At 38.9% G+C, this 16,232-nt stretch overlaps 1 protein-coding gene across 3 annotated transcripts in view; it reads left to right on the top strand.

Annotated features, from left to right (window-relative positions):
* Nucleotides 1-16,232, top strand: part of diaph3 (diaphanous-related formin 3) — a 323,559-nt gene that overhangs the window by 115,803 nt on the left and 191,524 nt on the right. For all 3 annotated transcript variants that reach the window (XM_058400944.1, XM_058400942.1, XM_058400943.1), the window contains 7 exons: nucleotides 879-989; nucleotides 1,570-1,688; nucleotides 3,231-3,347; nucleotides 9,043-9,161; nucleotides 9,258-9,322; nucleotides 11,984-12,088; nucleotides 15,263-15,559. In XM_058400944.1, the coding sequence (XP_058256927.1) occupies nucleotides 879-989; nucleotides 1,570-1,688; nucleotides 3,231-3,347; nucleotides 9,043-9,161; nucleotides 9,258-9,322; nucleotides 11,984-12,088; nucleotides 15,263-15,559 (933 nt within the window). The remainder of the gene's footprint in view (nucleotides 1-878; nucleotides 990-1,569; nucleotides 1,689-3,230; nucleotides 3,348-9,042; nucleotides 9,162-9,257; nucleotides 9,323-11,983; nucleotides 12,089-15,262; nucleotides 15,560-16,232) is intronic.

Raw genomic sequence — 16,232 nt, 5'->3', positions numbered from 1 at the left:
GTTGCTAGATGATGTCATAATCAGACTTATTTACATATTAATTTATTCATCATGATCACTGGCACATCAAATTACACCTGGAATATAACATATATATTATATAATATATAATATATATAGTCTGATAGGCTTCAGTCTTCAACTGACGTGCAGAAGCATAATCGCAGGGTTATGGGGTTAAATGATACTTTCATGAAAATCCATTTATTTATTTTGCTCTATTTGTTATTGCTACTGAAACAAAAGCTGCAAGATGTGATTTTCATGAATTAAAAATAAATAAATATTAATAATAATTAAATAAACAATATATTAATTCAATGATTTTTTAAATATTTGTTTATTTATTATATTTATATTTATATATTATATTATATTATATTATATTATATTATATTATATTATATTATATTATATTATATTATATTATATTATATTAATTAACAAAGGTTTTCAGGTATCTGCATCTTCAGAATGAATGAGTAAGTATGCTTTGTATCACTGCAGATATTTGTAATAAATGGGACACAGTTTGCAGATCACTGTAAGCTCTGTACACAAGTCACTGCTCCAGCCATTGAGCATGGGGGCTTTAACTCAGTTTCCTGTTGAGAGAAAATTGGTAATGATATATACAGGTTTTGAGATAGAGGTCCTAAAAGATGTTAAATATGATCCTTAAAGAAAAGGAAAAAAGAAATGCCTTTGGCGTTTATCTGAGTTTGGTTTATTGTACTTTATTGTGAAAATACTGAGAGGATTTGTAATGCTCGTACCGTCGAACGAACACATACACACACACACACACACACACACATGCAATTACACACACTCAGGTACTCAGTTTGGTGAACCTGAACGTTATCTCCTCTTCCTAGGTGGCTTGCATGCAGCTCATCAACGCTCTCGTTACGTCTCCTGATGAGTTGGACTTCAGGCTGCACATCCGAAATGAGTTCATGCGCTGCGGCCTGCGAGAGATATTGCCGGTAAGCGGACTGCCAACCGACCACGTATTAATATTGAAATGAGTTGTCCACTTGAGTGAAATATTGTAAAATGGTGCCGCGAATAATTTATGAGACCTCGAGCAGAGGTCGTCCAGCTGAATCAATAGGTACAGCAGGGACCGGATTGGCTTCTCTCTCTCTCTCTCTCTCTCTTTGTTGCTCGGCGTCTCTCTTTTTATCTCCTTATTTTTCGCTTTCCTGCTTTTTCTGCCGATTATGTTCTTTCAGCATCAGAGAACGAACTGAACCCAGCTGCACATACAAAACAGACACCGGGTGCGCTAAATGGAAAAGAGTGCGAGTCTGTGAGAAAGATTAATGCCATGCTCCTGTCTTATTTATTATTCAAAACAGAGAACTGCTACAGGACAAGAGAATAGAGCAAAGGCAAAAAAATCTATAAAGAAAAGAAAAAAGAAAGGAAAATGAACTTTTCCTCCAGTGTGTTTCTCCACTGCGTGTTCTTTTTCCTCACTCTTTATCACTGTTTTTGCTCCGTTTCATTATCCTCCTCATTCTCGGTTGCTGTTTTTTCTGCTGTGCTTCTGCTTGTTTGTAGACTCTGGGTGCTATCAGAAATGAGGCCCTGGACATCCAGCTGAAGGTGTTTGAGGAGCACAAAGAGGAGGACATGATGGAGTTTTCCCATCGCCTGGAGGACATTAAGAGTGAATTTGAATATCCTTTCGGCTGCAAAAAACTACACAGAAACAATCCTGAAATCCCTTCTGTGCCTATCTCTCTTTCTTATTTTTCCTGTTTGAACCCTCATTCATCTCTGACAATAACAGCGTGGTCATACTCTAAGCAGTCTAACGCGGGTAATGTGTTTCCTGTACACACACTGTTGCAATTGATTTTTATTTTCTTAGATTTATCTTCACTCATAAATCATTCTCTTTCCTTCCCTTTTGTCAGAGCAATGTATTAAAAAGGTTTTCCCCCTTACTGTTCCCTCTGTTCCCTGTGCATGTGCACGTACGTGTGTGTGCATACGTGTGTCTGTGTGCGTGCGTCTGCATGTATGTGTGTGTGTCTGCATGTGTGTGGTGTGGGTTGTGTTTATTTTTTATTTCGCCACAGTGAGCCACATTTAGCAAGCTGGATTTGTTCGTAATTCGTTGAGTAATTTGCTATGATAATAGCAAACCGTAAATTGGAGTTTGTATCCTGCTCATCCTCCTGAGTGTGTGTGTGTGTGTGTGTGTGTGTACATTTACGCATAAGAACCTCAACTTTAAATTATAAGATTTATAGGAATTGCTACATTTTAAAAATAAACATATATATAGTCTATATATATATATATATATATATATATATATATATATATATATATATATATATATACACATATATATATATATATATATATATATATATATATATATATATATATATATATATATATATATATATATACATATATACATATATATATATATATATATATATATATATATATATATATATATATATATATATATATATATATATATATACACATATATATATATATATATATATATATACATATATATATATATATATATATATAGACTATACACTCACTGGACAGTTTATTAGGAATACATTTATGCAGTTATCCAATCAGCCAAACATGTGGCAGCAGTAAAGTGCATAACTTCATGCAGATGCAGGTCAAGCGCTTCAGTTAATGTTCACATCAAACATCAGAATGAAGGAAAAGTCTGATCTCTGTGACTTCAACCGTGGCGTGGTGGTTGATATCAAATGAGCTGGTTTGAGCCAAACTTCTGGGATTTTTCACTCAGAACAGTTTCTAGAGTTTATTTTTAGAGTTTCTATGCAGAATAATGCAAAAACATTGAGAGCGAAGGCTCTGTAGGTAGAAAGAAAGAAAGGTCTGTTTGGATGGGAAAGATATAGTAAGTCATTTAATCACTCGGTAGTGAGCAGAGACGCATCTCAGAACACGCAAAACATTGAACCTTGTGGCAGATGAGTTTTACGGCGTCAGAACACACAACATTCACAACTTTACTAAAATGTTGATAGATGAAAACCGATGAAGAAAAATCTGACAGCTGATAGCCTTGTGGTGACATTTGCTCGTCCCCCACAAAGAAGAGACAGCAGCTCTTGACACATTGTCTGTTTTGAATGTTATAATTATGAAGAATTTTCAATTTATGAAAGATTTTCAGTTGAGTGAGCCCTCCTTAACCCTGCCTGCACTGATGTAGGAGACGTGTTTAACGCCGTGTTCAGCCTGGTGAAGGACACGGCCAGCGAGATACACTTCCTCTCCTTGCTGCAGCACCTGTTGCTCATCAGGAATGACTATTTCATACGGTAAGTCTGAAGTCCTTCACCAATGATAATTGAAATTTGATCTTCACCTATAGAAGGCAAGTGTGTTTCGCTATTTTTCCACTTTCCGTCCTCACCTTTATAAATAAGCAGAAATGTTTTGAATTCAGGAACGAGTCTATCAGCTACTTAACGTGTAGATTAAATCAGTTTGCTTCTCCTAATTGTTGCGTGAGGTCGATCAGGGCTCTTGGCTGTCATCGTGTGTTTAGCATGCCTCATGGCTTTTTGATCTCATCAGGCCTTATGCTGTGGCATTCTGCAAAAATGAGCTGCATCTGAAATGAGCTAAAGATAGGTGCTACCATCTGCTGAGAGGTTTCATCAAGCGGCTTACTGATGAAACGCTCGCCCTTATGGTTCGGAAACACCGGTTCTGAAACACCTTGCATATGAAACGACGCTATGAAGCTATTAGTTATCACACTTCTCTTTATTTGCCTTCTAGTCCATACCTCTAACCTCTAATGGTTACATTTTCTCTCACCAGTAACTTAAAATCTCTTATCATGTGTTAATGAGGTGATAAAGTACACTTAATGTGAGAGGTGAACTTAATGTGAGGAGGAGGAGCTAGATTCCAGACCAAGGGAGAAGCAACAAGCAAACAGCCCCATTGTATAATCTGATCTGATTGTATAATCTAATTCTTTCTTTCTTTCTTTCTTTCTTTCTTTCTTTCTTTCTTTCTTTCTTTCTTTCTTTCTTTCTTTCTTTCTTTCTTTCTTTCTTTCTTTCTTTCTTTCTTTCTTTCTTTCTTTCTTTCTTTCTTTCTTTCTTTCTTTCTTTCTTTCTTTCTTTCTTTCTTTCTTTCTTTCTTTCTCCTTCCTTCCTTCCTTCCTTCCTTCCTTCCCTTTCTCTTTCTTTTCTCCCTTCCTTCCTTCTCTTTCTTTTCTGTCTTGCTTTTTGTTTGCATGTTTGTTTCTATATTAACAACTTACTCTGGGACTTGGACTTAAATACCTAAATACTACCTCGAGGCAGTAACAATAATTCCGCCTGTTTGTTAATTATTTTCCTATAACAGCATGCCCCATTGTGTTAATCTCTGTTTAATGGGTGATTAAAATGATCTTTTGTCATTTAGCAGAAATGTCTTTCTTCTGCTTACAAGAAGCCTGAATGTCTTACAGATATTACAGATATTGTACAAACTGATCCAATAGAAATCAGGATATTGCAATGTTTCTATCCAGTGTGTGATTTATTATTATTATTATTATTATTATTATTATTATTATTATTATTATTCTTTTTAACTCATTGCCTAAAATGTTTAAAGGTTCATGACCTTTTTATGGCTCCGCAGCCCGAATCTTCCAACAAAGAGAATGAGCCCGCTTTCATCGTCCTCTCATCTCACAAACCCTTATCTCTGTTTTTTCTTCACACATTCTCTCTTTCTCTCTCTCTCTATGTTCACTAGTCCCAGCTCAAAGACAGTTTTTCATGTCTGCTCGCTTGCAGCTGCTACGTGTTAAATCTGGTCTTGATCATTAGACAGGCTCCTAATTTGAGGAATACGGAATGTATCATCCACAATTTTTCAAACCCAGTGGCGAGAACGGTTCTCCGCACCTTTCGTTTAGCGATGGAGAACGCCTTTGTCATAAGAAACAAAGTGGAATTAATTGCTCTCTCTGAAGTCATTATGGCTGTGTAGTGAACAGCGGCAGGCGACTCGCAGCCTGCTCTACACCTGTGTGGGTCGACTTTTCTGACGAGTACAGCGAAAGGGTGCACTGAAATTACTGCTGTCTCATCACAAGCTTGAAGCCTGCACTTAATTTCATGTTCTTGCTGTATTATTTTCTTTCTTTCTTGTTTTCTTTCTTGCTTTCTTCCTTCATTTATGCCCTTTCATCTGTTCTTTCTTTCTTTGCTTTATTGCTTCAATGCTTTCATTCTATCTTGCTGTCCTTCTTTCATTTTATACCCCCTTTTTTCTTTCTTTTTCTTTCCCATTCTTCTTCTCTTTCCCCCTTTCTTCTTGTCTTGCTTTCTGTCTGTCTACAAGCCTATCTCTCGTCAGATCTCTGCGCTCTCGGCTGGCAGCCGCTCGTGTAGCGTGAGCCGTTTCAGTGGCTCAGTTTTCTCGGACTGCAAGCTGTCGCAGATGCTCCAACATTTTCAAGCATGTTTGATATTCTCGGCAATGAATCCTGTAGTGCGAAGCTCTCTACAACGAGTAACAAGAACAGTGCTGAGCAACAGCCACTGAGAGTCTGAGAATAAATCAAATTCATCTGTTCTCATGCGGAGGAACACGTCTCCGAATCCAACTCCAGCCTCCCTCTGTTCGTGTGGGACGCCGAGGAAAAAATGAAAGCAGAGTAATAATTGTTTCTGTAATAAATTCTTTGGCTCTTCATACTCAAAAGCGAAAATGACATGGATGCTTGTGTAAAGAAAAAAAAAGAGAGATACAGACATGGGAAAAAGAAAGCACACCCTTCTTCAAATCTGTATTTTTATTCATCGGGGCCTAAATAACAGTTGGGGTCCTCAACAACTTCTATCAACAAACAAATAAGCTCAAGAACAACAACATGAAACCATAACAGATTTCAATATGTAGTCAATTTTCAATAAAAAAATAAACATGCATTCAGAATCCTGGTGGGAAACAATAAGTAAACCCTATAAATCAGTAACATGTAGGACATCCATCAACAATAATAACATGAAGCTGGATTTTCTTCAGGAGTTTTAGGAGACTCTCATATTTTGGTTCCTTGCTTCAATTCATCAATGACTGGCATTGTTGATGCACAGCTTTCCCAAGATCCTGCCACAGCATCTCAATGGGGTTAAGGTCTGGACATTCACTTGGCCATTCCAATATCTTTTGATATTTTTTTTAATCATTCCGATGTTGATTTCCTGGTGTGTTTTGGAGCTTCAGGAACCACGTTGTTTCATGATCTAATTTCGGCTCAGCTTAAGCTGCTGGACAGTCTTGTCTCAAGAATCTTCTTCTTTTTTCGGGTTCTCCCTTCAGGGGTCGCCACAGCGAATCATCTCTCTCCTCCTATCCCTATCTTCTGCATCCTCAGCACTTGAGACTTGTCTCAAGAATACTCTGGAATAAAGTAGAGTTCATTTTTATCTCAGTGGCTGTGAGTTTCTCAGGTTCCTGCGGCCACATAACAAGCCCGATCCTGCAGCTTGGTCTCATCAGTCCAAAGGACATAGTTGTGGAATTTTTGTGGTTTGGTAGAGCCTTTCATAAAAGCCATACTTCATTAGTCTTTATTTGATTGTACGGCCAGGAACATTAACCTTTAATATGTTTACAGAGGTCACATGATGTCTCTGATTCCTGTAAACCCTCGCCGTAGAATGGCAAATGATTTTACAGACTGCATTTTATACCCCTCCCCATATTATTAAGCATCAACATCTGCTTCTCTGAGGTCAAGGCTGATGCTCTGTATCCGTGGTATGATGTAGACACACACCTGAGTGCTCCAAACCACTTAACTGCCGAAAGTTTTGCCTTCATTCACGTAGTCATGCTTCTTCTACATGATTAACTAAACTCTTGTGCATTTCATTAGTAACATCTGGCTGCTAATTACTCTGTTAATGATTGGAAAAGTAGAAAGGGTGCACTTATTCTTTCTCACTTGGGTTCTGAATATTGGCTTACTCTGTGGGGAAAAATTATTTCACTCATAGATTTTTAAGTAAGCTTCAGAAACAAAAAAAAAAACCCCACAGCACTGGACCAGAGCAATGCATTTTATTAATTATTTAAAGGAACTGGAGATGGTACGTAAAGATTTGAGCGATAAAGAGCCAGTTTTTCTGCATATGCACACAACATGGAGCAGCGGCATGTGAGATGAGAATTTCTCGGCTTCATGCGAATGATATATAGCAACAAAATCAACTCGAATGACACACCCACAGGCGACACAAGTGACTTGTCGCTCGCTATTGTGAGCGCCTGGTTAAGCTCTCTATATTAGACTCACAGATTAGCTAAACAAAATGATCCTAGTGCAAAACAGTAGTGTGTAATAGTGTGTAAAGGGCTGCTTTGCATAGCTGCTTATTAACATGGAGTCTAATGAGAGATTCAAACAGCACACCATGTTTGGTTTAACACACTGCTCTCACTCCACTGATTGCACCTTTTTTTAATTTGTTGTTTGTGTTATTTATTTATTTTTTTTTTGTCAAAGGCATTGTCCTTTCAATGCAACAAAACCACACAGCACATTTATAAAGCCGCTGGTCATGACTCTTACTTCAGCTGGCGACAGTCTTCAGACCTTTTAATATTCACGTTGTTCATTTGCATGAACACGCTGAATTTCCCCATTGAGATTTGGGTTCAGCTCATCCACATCATCCTGTGCATGTTTGACTTTAGTTTGTGTAACACACACACACACACACACACACGGTGAGGTTCTTGACCAAAAGAATATGTTTACATGTATCATGAAACGTATCACTGTGATCCTACTCTAATGCTCCGGACTCTTTCAATAAACTTTTACCTGTTTTCAGGTTGTGCGTCTGTCCGATATAGATTCTCATTAGCGCCGTATCTCAAGAACGTGTGTTCAAATGTTTGTAGGTCTTATATGAAATTATGGTTGTAACCAGCAGCTGAACTGATTAGAGTTTAGAATTGGTCAAGGTCACAGCAAGGTCAGATATCCGAAATACATGTCTTGTTTTTCTTCCCTAATGTAAAAGAGTATTTCATCCAAATCATCAAGGAAAAGGGCTAGACTTGGTGGCAGCAGAGACGACGTTGTTTTCTCTCTTTCTTGCTTGCTCTTTCTTTCTTGCCGGCTTTCTTTTTTTCATTCTTTTTCTGTTGCTTTTGTTTTCTTCCTCTCCCTCACACTCTATGCTTCCCCCTTTCCCTTCTTTGTCTACCTGTTCATCTATCTATCTATCTATCTATCTATCTATCTATCTATCTATCTATCTATCTATCTATCTATCTATCTATCTATCTATCTATCTATCTATCTATCTATCTATCTATCTATCTATCTATCTATCTATCTATCTCCTTCAGTATGGATCTGTGTATCTGTGTGTCAGTGATATCTATGTAGATGGAGGTGTGGCTGTGGGCCTGATGGCCTTGCTGTTGGGATTAAGTGGGCCGTGCTCTTTATTGATTTTTTGCGAGTGCCATAAATTGTGCCACGCTGCCCCTAAGCTATGGCATGCCTTGTTAAATTCTTATCTGGAATCAAGGTCTCTTCAACCTCTCCTATCTCCGGCTCTCGCTGTGTAATTGGATACATTAAAGAGGAGCCAGGCGCATCTGGGCCACACGGGTCTTATGAAAACAGGAATAAAAAGCAGGTTAAGTCCATATTGGCCGTGACACAGGGACGAGGCAGGAACCATCACGGCATGTCAGTCGGCCCGCTACTGACTCGCCCTCGTCAGATTTTAAATCATACCTCTAACAGCCAACTGTCTCTTAAAAACACTTAACTTTTATTGTATCTCCCTCTTTGGATCTGTTTCATGTAAAGGAAGCTTGTTTTATGTGATATTTTTATCGCATAACCATCGAAAATCCAGTCTCCCTAATCTCCTGTGTTAAGGTGCTCTTGCTGTATTCATACAATCTGTGTGTTAAATACAATGTGTTCTGTACCTCAAACACCCCAAATGTTTGCTCTCTGTGTTTTAGGCCTCAATACTTTAAGATCATAGAGGAATGTGTGTCTCAGATTGTACTACATCGCAGTGGGACAGACCCGGATTTCTCCTACCGCAAGCGCCTGGATGTGGACTTCTCTCATCTTCTAGGTGTGTGTGTGTGTGTGTGTTGCTTTCTTTTATTTATGATGATCCTCTTGTGTCTCTGATGTTTGTGTGTTTTTTTTTTGTTTTTTGTTTATTTAGAGGTGTGTGTGGACAAGGCTCGGGCGGATGAATACGAGCAGAGGGCTTTGGAGTTAGAGCAGAAGGTAAGTGACTTTTCTTGTCTTCCTACTTTGTTACTCTCTCTTTATCTGCCCTTTGTTCATCTCTTCTTATTTTCTAAGCCTTCACTGGTTTATTTCTTTTTTTTTGGCTACACCCTGGTTTCTTTATTGAAGATTGTGGCCTTTGAAGAGTATTCAATACTGCACCATTTAACCCTCCTTAATTAAAGGCAGCGTATTCGAAATCGTTCAAACAGCCATTTGTAATTAACAGTATTCGGAGATTAAACGACGGCCCGTATCGATTATTCCCAGTGCACCTTTGCTTGTTGCAGTTAGGTAGAAACATCCCATGCTGCATCTGGAGTATAAAACCACCCCTGTAGTGTTTACCTTTGTTGCAGTATATGCTTCCCTGCACTATATCTCACTGATTACTACTTCCCGATTTTACATCCAGTGGTCAAGCCGCCTCTTGAGCACTGGTTAATTGTATTATTTTTGACCTTTTTTCCCCTCAAACCAAGAAGCTTATAAAACGGTTAATTTACCCACCGTAATAACTCGTGAGGTTTATAATCATTATTTTAGCAACGGATCCATTATTTTTATTTTCCAACCAGTAGCGCATATATGCCAAACATACAAATGCCCCAAATTACATTTTAGGCTACACAAATAGATATATTTGCAATAAATGTGCAAAATCTGTGTATCATATACACCTACACATAACGACGAGCTTGCAGCTCTGTTGAAATCGTACGTTCCCGATAATGAGCGTCCAGCAAACTCCTTGTGCATTATACGGCCAACAGAATGTGGATATCTGAGCATTGAATACATCACTCCAAAGCCATGGAGATGGCTGATCCGTTGCTTTGCTCTAAGCTCCACTCTTCTGGGAATGTGTTCCACGAGATTTTGGAGCGTGGCTTTGGGGATTTGCTCATCCAGTCACGAGCATTAGTGAGATCAAGCACTGTTGTTGTGTACCATTGAAAGGACATTGTAAAGCAACAGCACACAAAAAACATTCTATTCTTTTACTTCTGTGCTTCAGACTCTGAAAAAAAAGAACCACATATGGATCCGATAATCAGGTGTCCACAAACATTTGGCTCCACATTAAGAGCACCCTAATGATAGATGAAGGATGTTTTTTCGCCATTTTCAAAAGGGATCAGACCCCGTCTCTTTGAGCTGTCACACATTACCTATCTGTCTCTAAACTATCCAAGCGGTACTAGGAAGCCACGGCTTTGAAAGCGCTGATCTCCACAGAATTCGTTAATCCACACTGCAAAGATTTCATTTAAATCGTTTTGAGCTTTACAGGACAACAAAAATAACAGTGGGTGGAATTCCACTGGGAGTCTTGCACTCACCTTTTTGCTTTCTGCAAAGTGATTTTGAAGTGTTAATGGTCCATTAAAGCAAAAGAACCCAGCTTAAACCCAGCGTTTAGGCAGCTGATAGGATAGAAATGGCTTCATCTTGTTGGAAATATTTTGAGGCTAATGCAATACACTTAGCTACTCATTTCATATTCCGCCTCATTGGAATATAACAATCTACCACTCTGACTAGTCAGCATCCCCACAGCGACAACTAGCGAACAAGAATGTATCAACTGCCCACTTCTGTCTGTCTCTCTGTCTGTCTGTCTGTCTGTCTGTCTGAAAAATGATTTCCATTGAGTTAATTGATGACGTTTTTTGATGGCAGAGTATAAAAGTCCGTAAAGTCATTGCACATTAGAAACTGTTGCAAGTACATTCACAATCTACGAACACTGCAACAAACGCTTAATACATCTAAATGAACATAGACAGGACATATTGATGATAAGCAGTTTATCTGACCAAATTAAACATCCCATGGATTTGGTTTACAATTTTAATGGTTTTCCTATCTGTTAAAGCTACAACATAGCAAGCAGTTACACATCATTTTAAGTGCAAACAACAAAGGTGTTTGCTAGCGTCCTCTGCAGTATACTAGATAAACAGGTTGTCAGTCCTTCAGGCTGAATTTTTAAAAAAAATCGTTTTTTGGACAGAATAAACATTGCTAAGAATGTATTATATTTAATCAGATCACTCTGTCTGAATGGGAAGTGTGTGCTATAGCACTCCTGTCCTTCAGGTAGCCACTCGGGTATACAATCAGTACCTTAAACACAGTCATTTGTGGAAAAAGGGTTTGTATCTTTCACAAATGAATAACATTTAGATTATTATTATTTCTTCTTTTTCTGATGTTGAGGAGGACTGTATGTAAAGCCCTCACAGTATGGTGCCTCTGACTGGTTTCAGGATGAAGGGGTGTGTCTGCAGCCCCGACGTTGATTAAATGAGTGCAGACTAGCCAACAGTTTCTTCCAAACTTCCTCCTGTTTTCTTTAATCAAGGTGTTCAGAAGCCTCAAATTACTAAATAAATAATGCTACTTTAGCTCGCACAAATTCACTATTGCTTTTGCTTCACTCTTTCATTATTCAGGAATAATACACACACACATACCCTTATCAAAGCCATTTTGAAATGAAGAACCAGGAGTCACAACAATCATTTGTGATGTGTTTTGATTTGGCTTCATGGAGTTCTTATAAAGATGAGATGCACCGCATGAAATCAAGTATGCACTGCTGTGGTGTGTGTCCTTGAATGGAACTGCTCTAATGCTACTTTTGACCTCCAGTTTGATGAAGAGATCATGGGGAGACAGGAGGCCTTGGCCCAGCTCCTGAAGCAGGAGGAGAAAATCAATCAGCTGGAGGCAGAGTTGCAGGCCTTCAGATCTCAGGTATTGTCTTTTTCTTAGATTTAAAAAAAATCCTTTTCAAAAAAGACTCTTAAATTATGCACTATAAATGATAGCGACAGTAAAAAAAAAAAAAAAACAGTAAATTAAACCAGATCCTCGCTTGTCTTGAAATTCATCTCAGATATTTTATATCTGGTCTAATCACTGAGTATCTTTTTCTTTTTTTGTAAGAACTTTTCCAACTAATTATTATTCAGTCCAAAAATATACAGTATCTACCTGCATCCAAACTTCCAAGCTTGTCATTCTGCTCTCTCCCTGGTGCAGTACACTCCAGCTTTACTGTCCCTCTGCGAGAGAGCGTGGTCACAGTAGCAGCTCTTTGCAGCGCAGGTTGACGCAATGCCCGGCACAATGTCTGAAAGAGTTTTGTTTGAAACTGCTAGATAGGAAATGCGCGGAAAAAAGAACACTTGTCTTGAACTCAGTCGTTATTTATTTGTTTATTTGTTTATTTATTTATTAGCAGTAAGCCAATTTGTGCCCAGATTTTCTTGGTGGCCAGATTGGCTTAATTGCACTGAAGTGGCCACTTTATTTTATGAAAATAAAATATTTAAAAAGTATTTGTTTAAAAAAACGACTGATTTTATTATTATTACACGTTACAAGTGAAAAAAATCCTCGCTTTTTTTACAAGACTGTGTCGATACAAACAAATATAAACTACATGAGAGGAATGAAATGTAAATGATGTCACATAATGAAATTGCTAATCAGACCTTCTATCGTTTTTGTATTGCGACGAAACCCTTTTTAAAGTATAACTTTGTTATTATTATTATTATTATTGTTTAGTTTTTTTTTTTAAGTAGGACAACTATGTTGTTTTGATCTTGCCGAGGTTCACTGACAAAACTGATGATCCTAATTGGATAATAAGCCACTCAGTACTGTGTCTGCAGTTAAATGAGCAGAGAGTAATAAGCTCATTTTAAACTGCTTCATTAAATCAGATGTACTGTTCTGTGTGTTTCTCTGTTGATCGGTGTAGCTTTGGAAAACATGCTAACTGTAGTTTTACCTGATTTTTTGCTGTATTCCATGAGCACTGTGTATTTTGTGTATTTCAGAAGAAAATACACTTTCACGCCGTACGATGTTGATGACTAACAATAAAAAAAAAAAGGAAAAGCATTTCTGGACGCTGCATGCTGTTATTACTCCATGCTTTTGTAGCTGCTGTCAGTCATGCTGTGATCTGACTCATCCACACAGTTTTGATTTGGCGGAAAATATGACTTTTGGGGGCTTATTTTTATAATGAAAGCTTTATGTATATACGAAAGGTTTTGGACACCTGACCATCAGACCCGTATGTGGTCCTTCCACAAAACCACAAAGATTGAAGCAGTTGTCTAGATGTAATGTCTTTATTTGCTGTAGCGTTACAGTTTCCCTTCTCTGGAACTAAGAGACTCAAACCCTGTTCCAGCATGGCAATGCCCCTGTACACAAAGCACAGAGCTCCATGAAGACATCGTGTGTGACTTCTAGTGGAAGAAATTGAGTGTCCTGCACAGAGCACTGAAAAGCATTTCTAAAAGAGTGGTAGCTCAGTGCTCAAGGCACTGGACTACTGTTGGGAAGGTCATGAGTCTGAATCCCAGGACCACCAAGCTGCCACTTCTGTGGGCCCTTGAGCAAGGCCCTTAACTCAACTGCTCATTTGTATAATGAGATAAATAAAAGTTGATCTGCCAAATGCTGTAATGTAAACCGTAACAAAGGTAGTGTCAAAAACCTGGTGTATAGTGTATATATTTCTTGAATCTACTACTGACAGATTATGATACATCTACAAGTATTATAAAGAATTTCGATCCACCGTTGTCAGTGGTTTTATTGCAGCCTCTAATTGTGGCCCTGATTGTTCTTGAGTTCCAGATGGGTTGGGTGAAAGCTAATCTTCTTGATTTTCTTATTAGTTTAAAAGCGATCCAATGGCTGATTTTAACTTATTTTCGAGAACGCCCTTTGCTGTGGCTTAGCGAATGACTTTGAAGAGCACCGATTCAGACTCAATATATTGATTAAACCAAAGGGATTAAATTCTAGAGTAATCTGGCTAAATGACCTTAAGACATCAATTTAAATACTTATTGCTTGAAAAATGTGACACAGGCATTTTACATTTCTTTTTAAGCATCTGGTTGAACAATTACTAAGTGTGAAGAATGTGTGTCCCTCCTCAGGTAGTAGAAGCGATCTTTTATTTTCTCCCCAGTTGATCCTCAAACCTTCAGATTGGCATGATAAATAGAGCAGCAGCTGAACAGTTTATTTGATGAATTGCTTTTTGGCTCACTGGGCCACCATCGATAGTGCCGATCAGTTGTTAAATAATGGAGCCCAACGAGCGAAGTGAAAGTTTGCAATACAGGCAGTTAAAGTGATCCATCTTAGCAGTCTGCTATCATTTGAAGCAATTCCGTGTCCCACATAAATGTTGCTGTAATTCATTCCACCTTATTGCCTAAAATGTATGATTTAGGATGGTTGGTTTAGTGTCTGAATTAAAGCATCTACAGTTTCCATAAATTCTTGCCTGCAGCTGTACTACATCTCGGTTACATAATAGTGTTATGTATTGCCTGTTGTTTCCATGAATTGGGTTGTATATAGTGGAGGTCATGCTGTTTTAGTGTGCTCATATATTCAATTCCATATGTATAGTGTTACAACCTGCAATTGAAATAACCCTAATTGGGATTCTTTTGATTTGATTTACACAATTTGCTTTTGTAGGTTTATTTTTATTGTGATTCAAAGGCTAATTAAGGATGGAAAATGTTTGTTGAACAGCAGTTCTCAAGAACAGGTTGTGAATTGGATTGGTGTCTGGGCTTTGACTGGACCATTCTAACACGTTCAGGTTTCTGGCTTTGAACCAGTCTAAGGTAGCTTTGGCACTAAGGAGAGGTTCGGCCCTGTCTTCAACACTGATCAGCGTCACAAGGTTATAGGACAGTTTGGGGAAGAAACTCATGTGGGTGTGATGGTCAGGTGTCCACATACTTGGCCAGATTGTGTAAATGGCAAATAAATGCTTTAAACGTTACTGATGGTTCAATGTGTGTAACGTTTCCCCTATTGGCCACTGACTATATGCTTTTTTCATATGTTGTGATTGTGTTTTTTCACCTTGTGCAGTTTGGGACAGTTCCAGTGGGCATATCTACAGTACAGTCTGTTCCAGGCTCCTCATCCTTTCCACAAGGACCCCCTCCTCCTGGAGCTCCACCTCCTCCTCCACCACCTCCACCACCTTTGCCAGGCTGTGCTGCCATGCCCGGAGTGCCTCCTCCTTTTGGTGCCCCCCCTCCCCCTCCTCCTCCAGGACTGGGGGGTCTTATGTCACTCCCCAACCAGAATGTGCTGCCGTTCGGCCTTCAGCCCAAGAAGGAGTTCAAGCCTGACACCATCATGAAGCGCCTCAACTGGTCCAAGGTAAGATTTACACATCACTGACAGGTGAAATAACATTCATTATCTCATTACAATGGCACCAGTCAAGGGGTAGGATATGTTAGGCACCAATTGAACAGTCAGATTTTGAAGTTGATGCATGCGAAGCAGGAAAAATATGCAACCATTGGCAGCTGAGTGACTTGGGCAAGGGCAAAATTATGACTCCTGGGTTAGAGCATTTCCAAAACAGCAGGTCTTCTGGTGTGTTCCTGGGATGCAGTGGTTAGTACAGACTAAAACTAAAAATGGATCAACAACCACTGAACCAGCGACTGATGCACTTGGAGCACGAAGGTTAGACCATCTGGTCCCATTCCACAGCAGAGCACAAATTACTGAAAAAGTGAATGCTGGCTCTGATAGGTAGGTGTCAGAATACACAGTGCATCACTGCTTGTTGCATATGGCGCTGTGTAGGTACAGATCGGTCAGAGTGATTATAATGACACCACTACACCACTGAAAGCACCTACAGTGGGCACGTGAGCATCAGAACTGGACCATGGAGCAGTGGATGAAGGTGGCCTGGTCTCTGACGACTTGAGATTTCTTTTGCATCATGTAGATGGCCAGGTCTGGCAGAGGCAGTGGGATGCTCTGAGCAATGTTCTGCTTGGGTCCTGTCATTCATATGGATGTTACTTTAAACCAC

The sequence above is a fragment of the Hemibagrus wyckioides genome, linkage group LG10 (assembly GCF_019097595.1).
Source record: "Hemibagrus wyckioides isolate EC202008001 linkage group LG10, SWU_Hwy_1.0, whole genome shotgun sequence".
In the NCBI taxonomy this organism is placed as follows: Eukaryota; Metazoa; Chordata; class Actinopteri; order Siluriformes; family Bagridae; genus Hemibagrus; species Hemibagrus wyckioides.
Note: the sequence above shows the minus strand (reverse complement) of the source record. Positions and strands in the feature narration are given on the sequence as shown.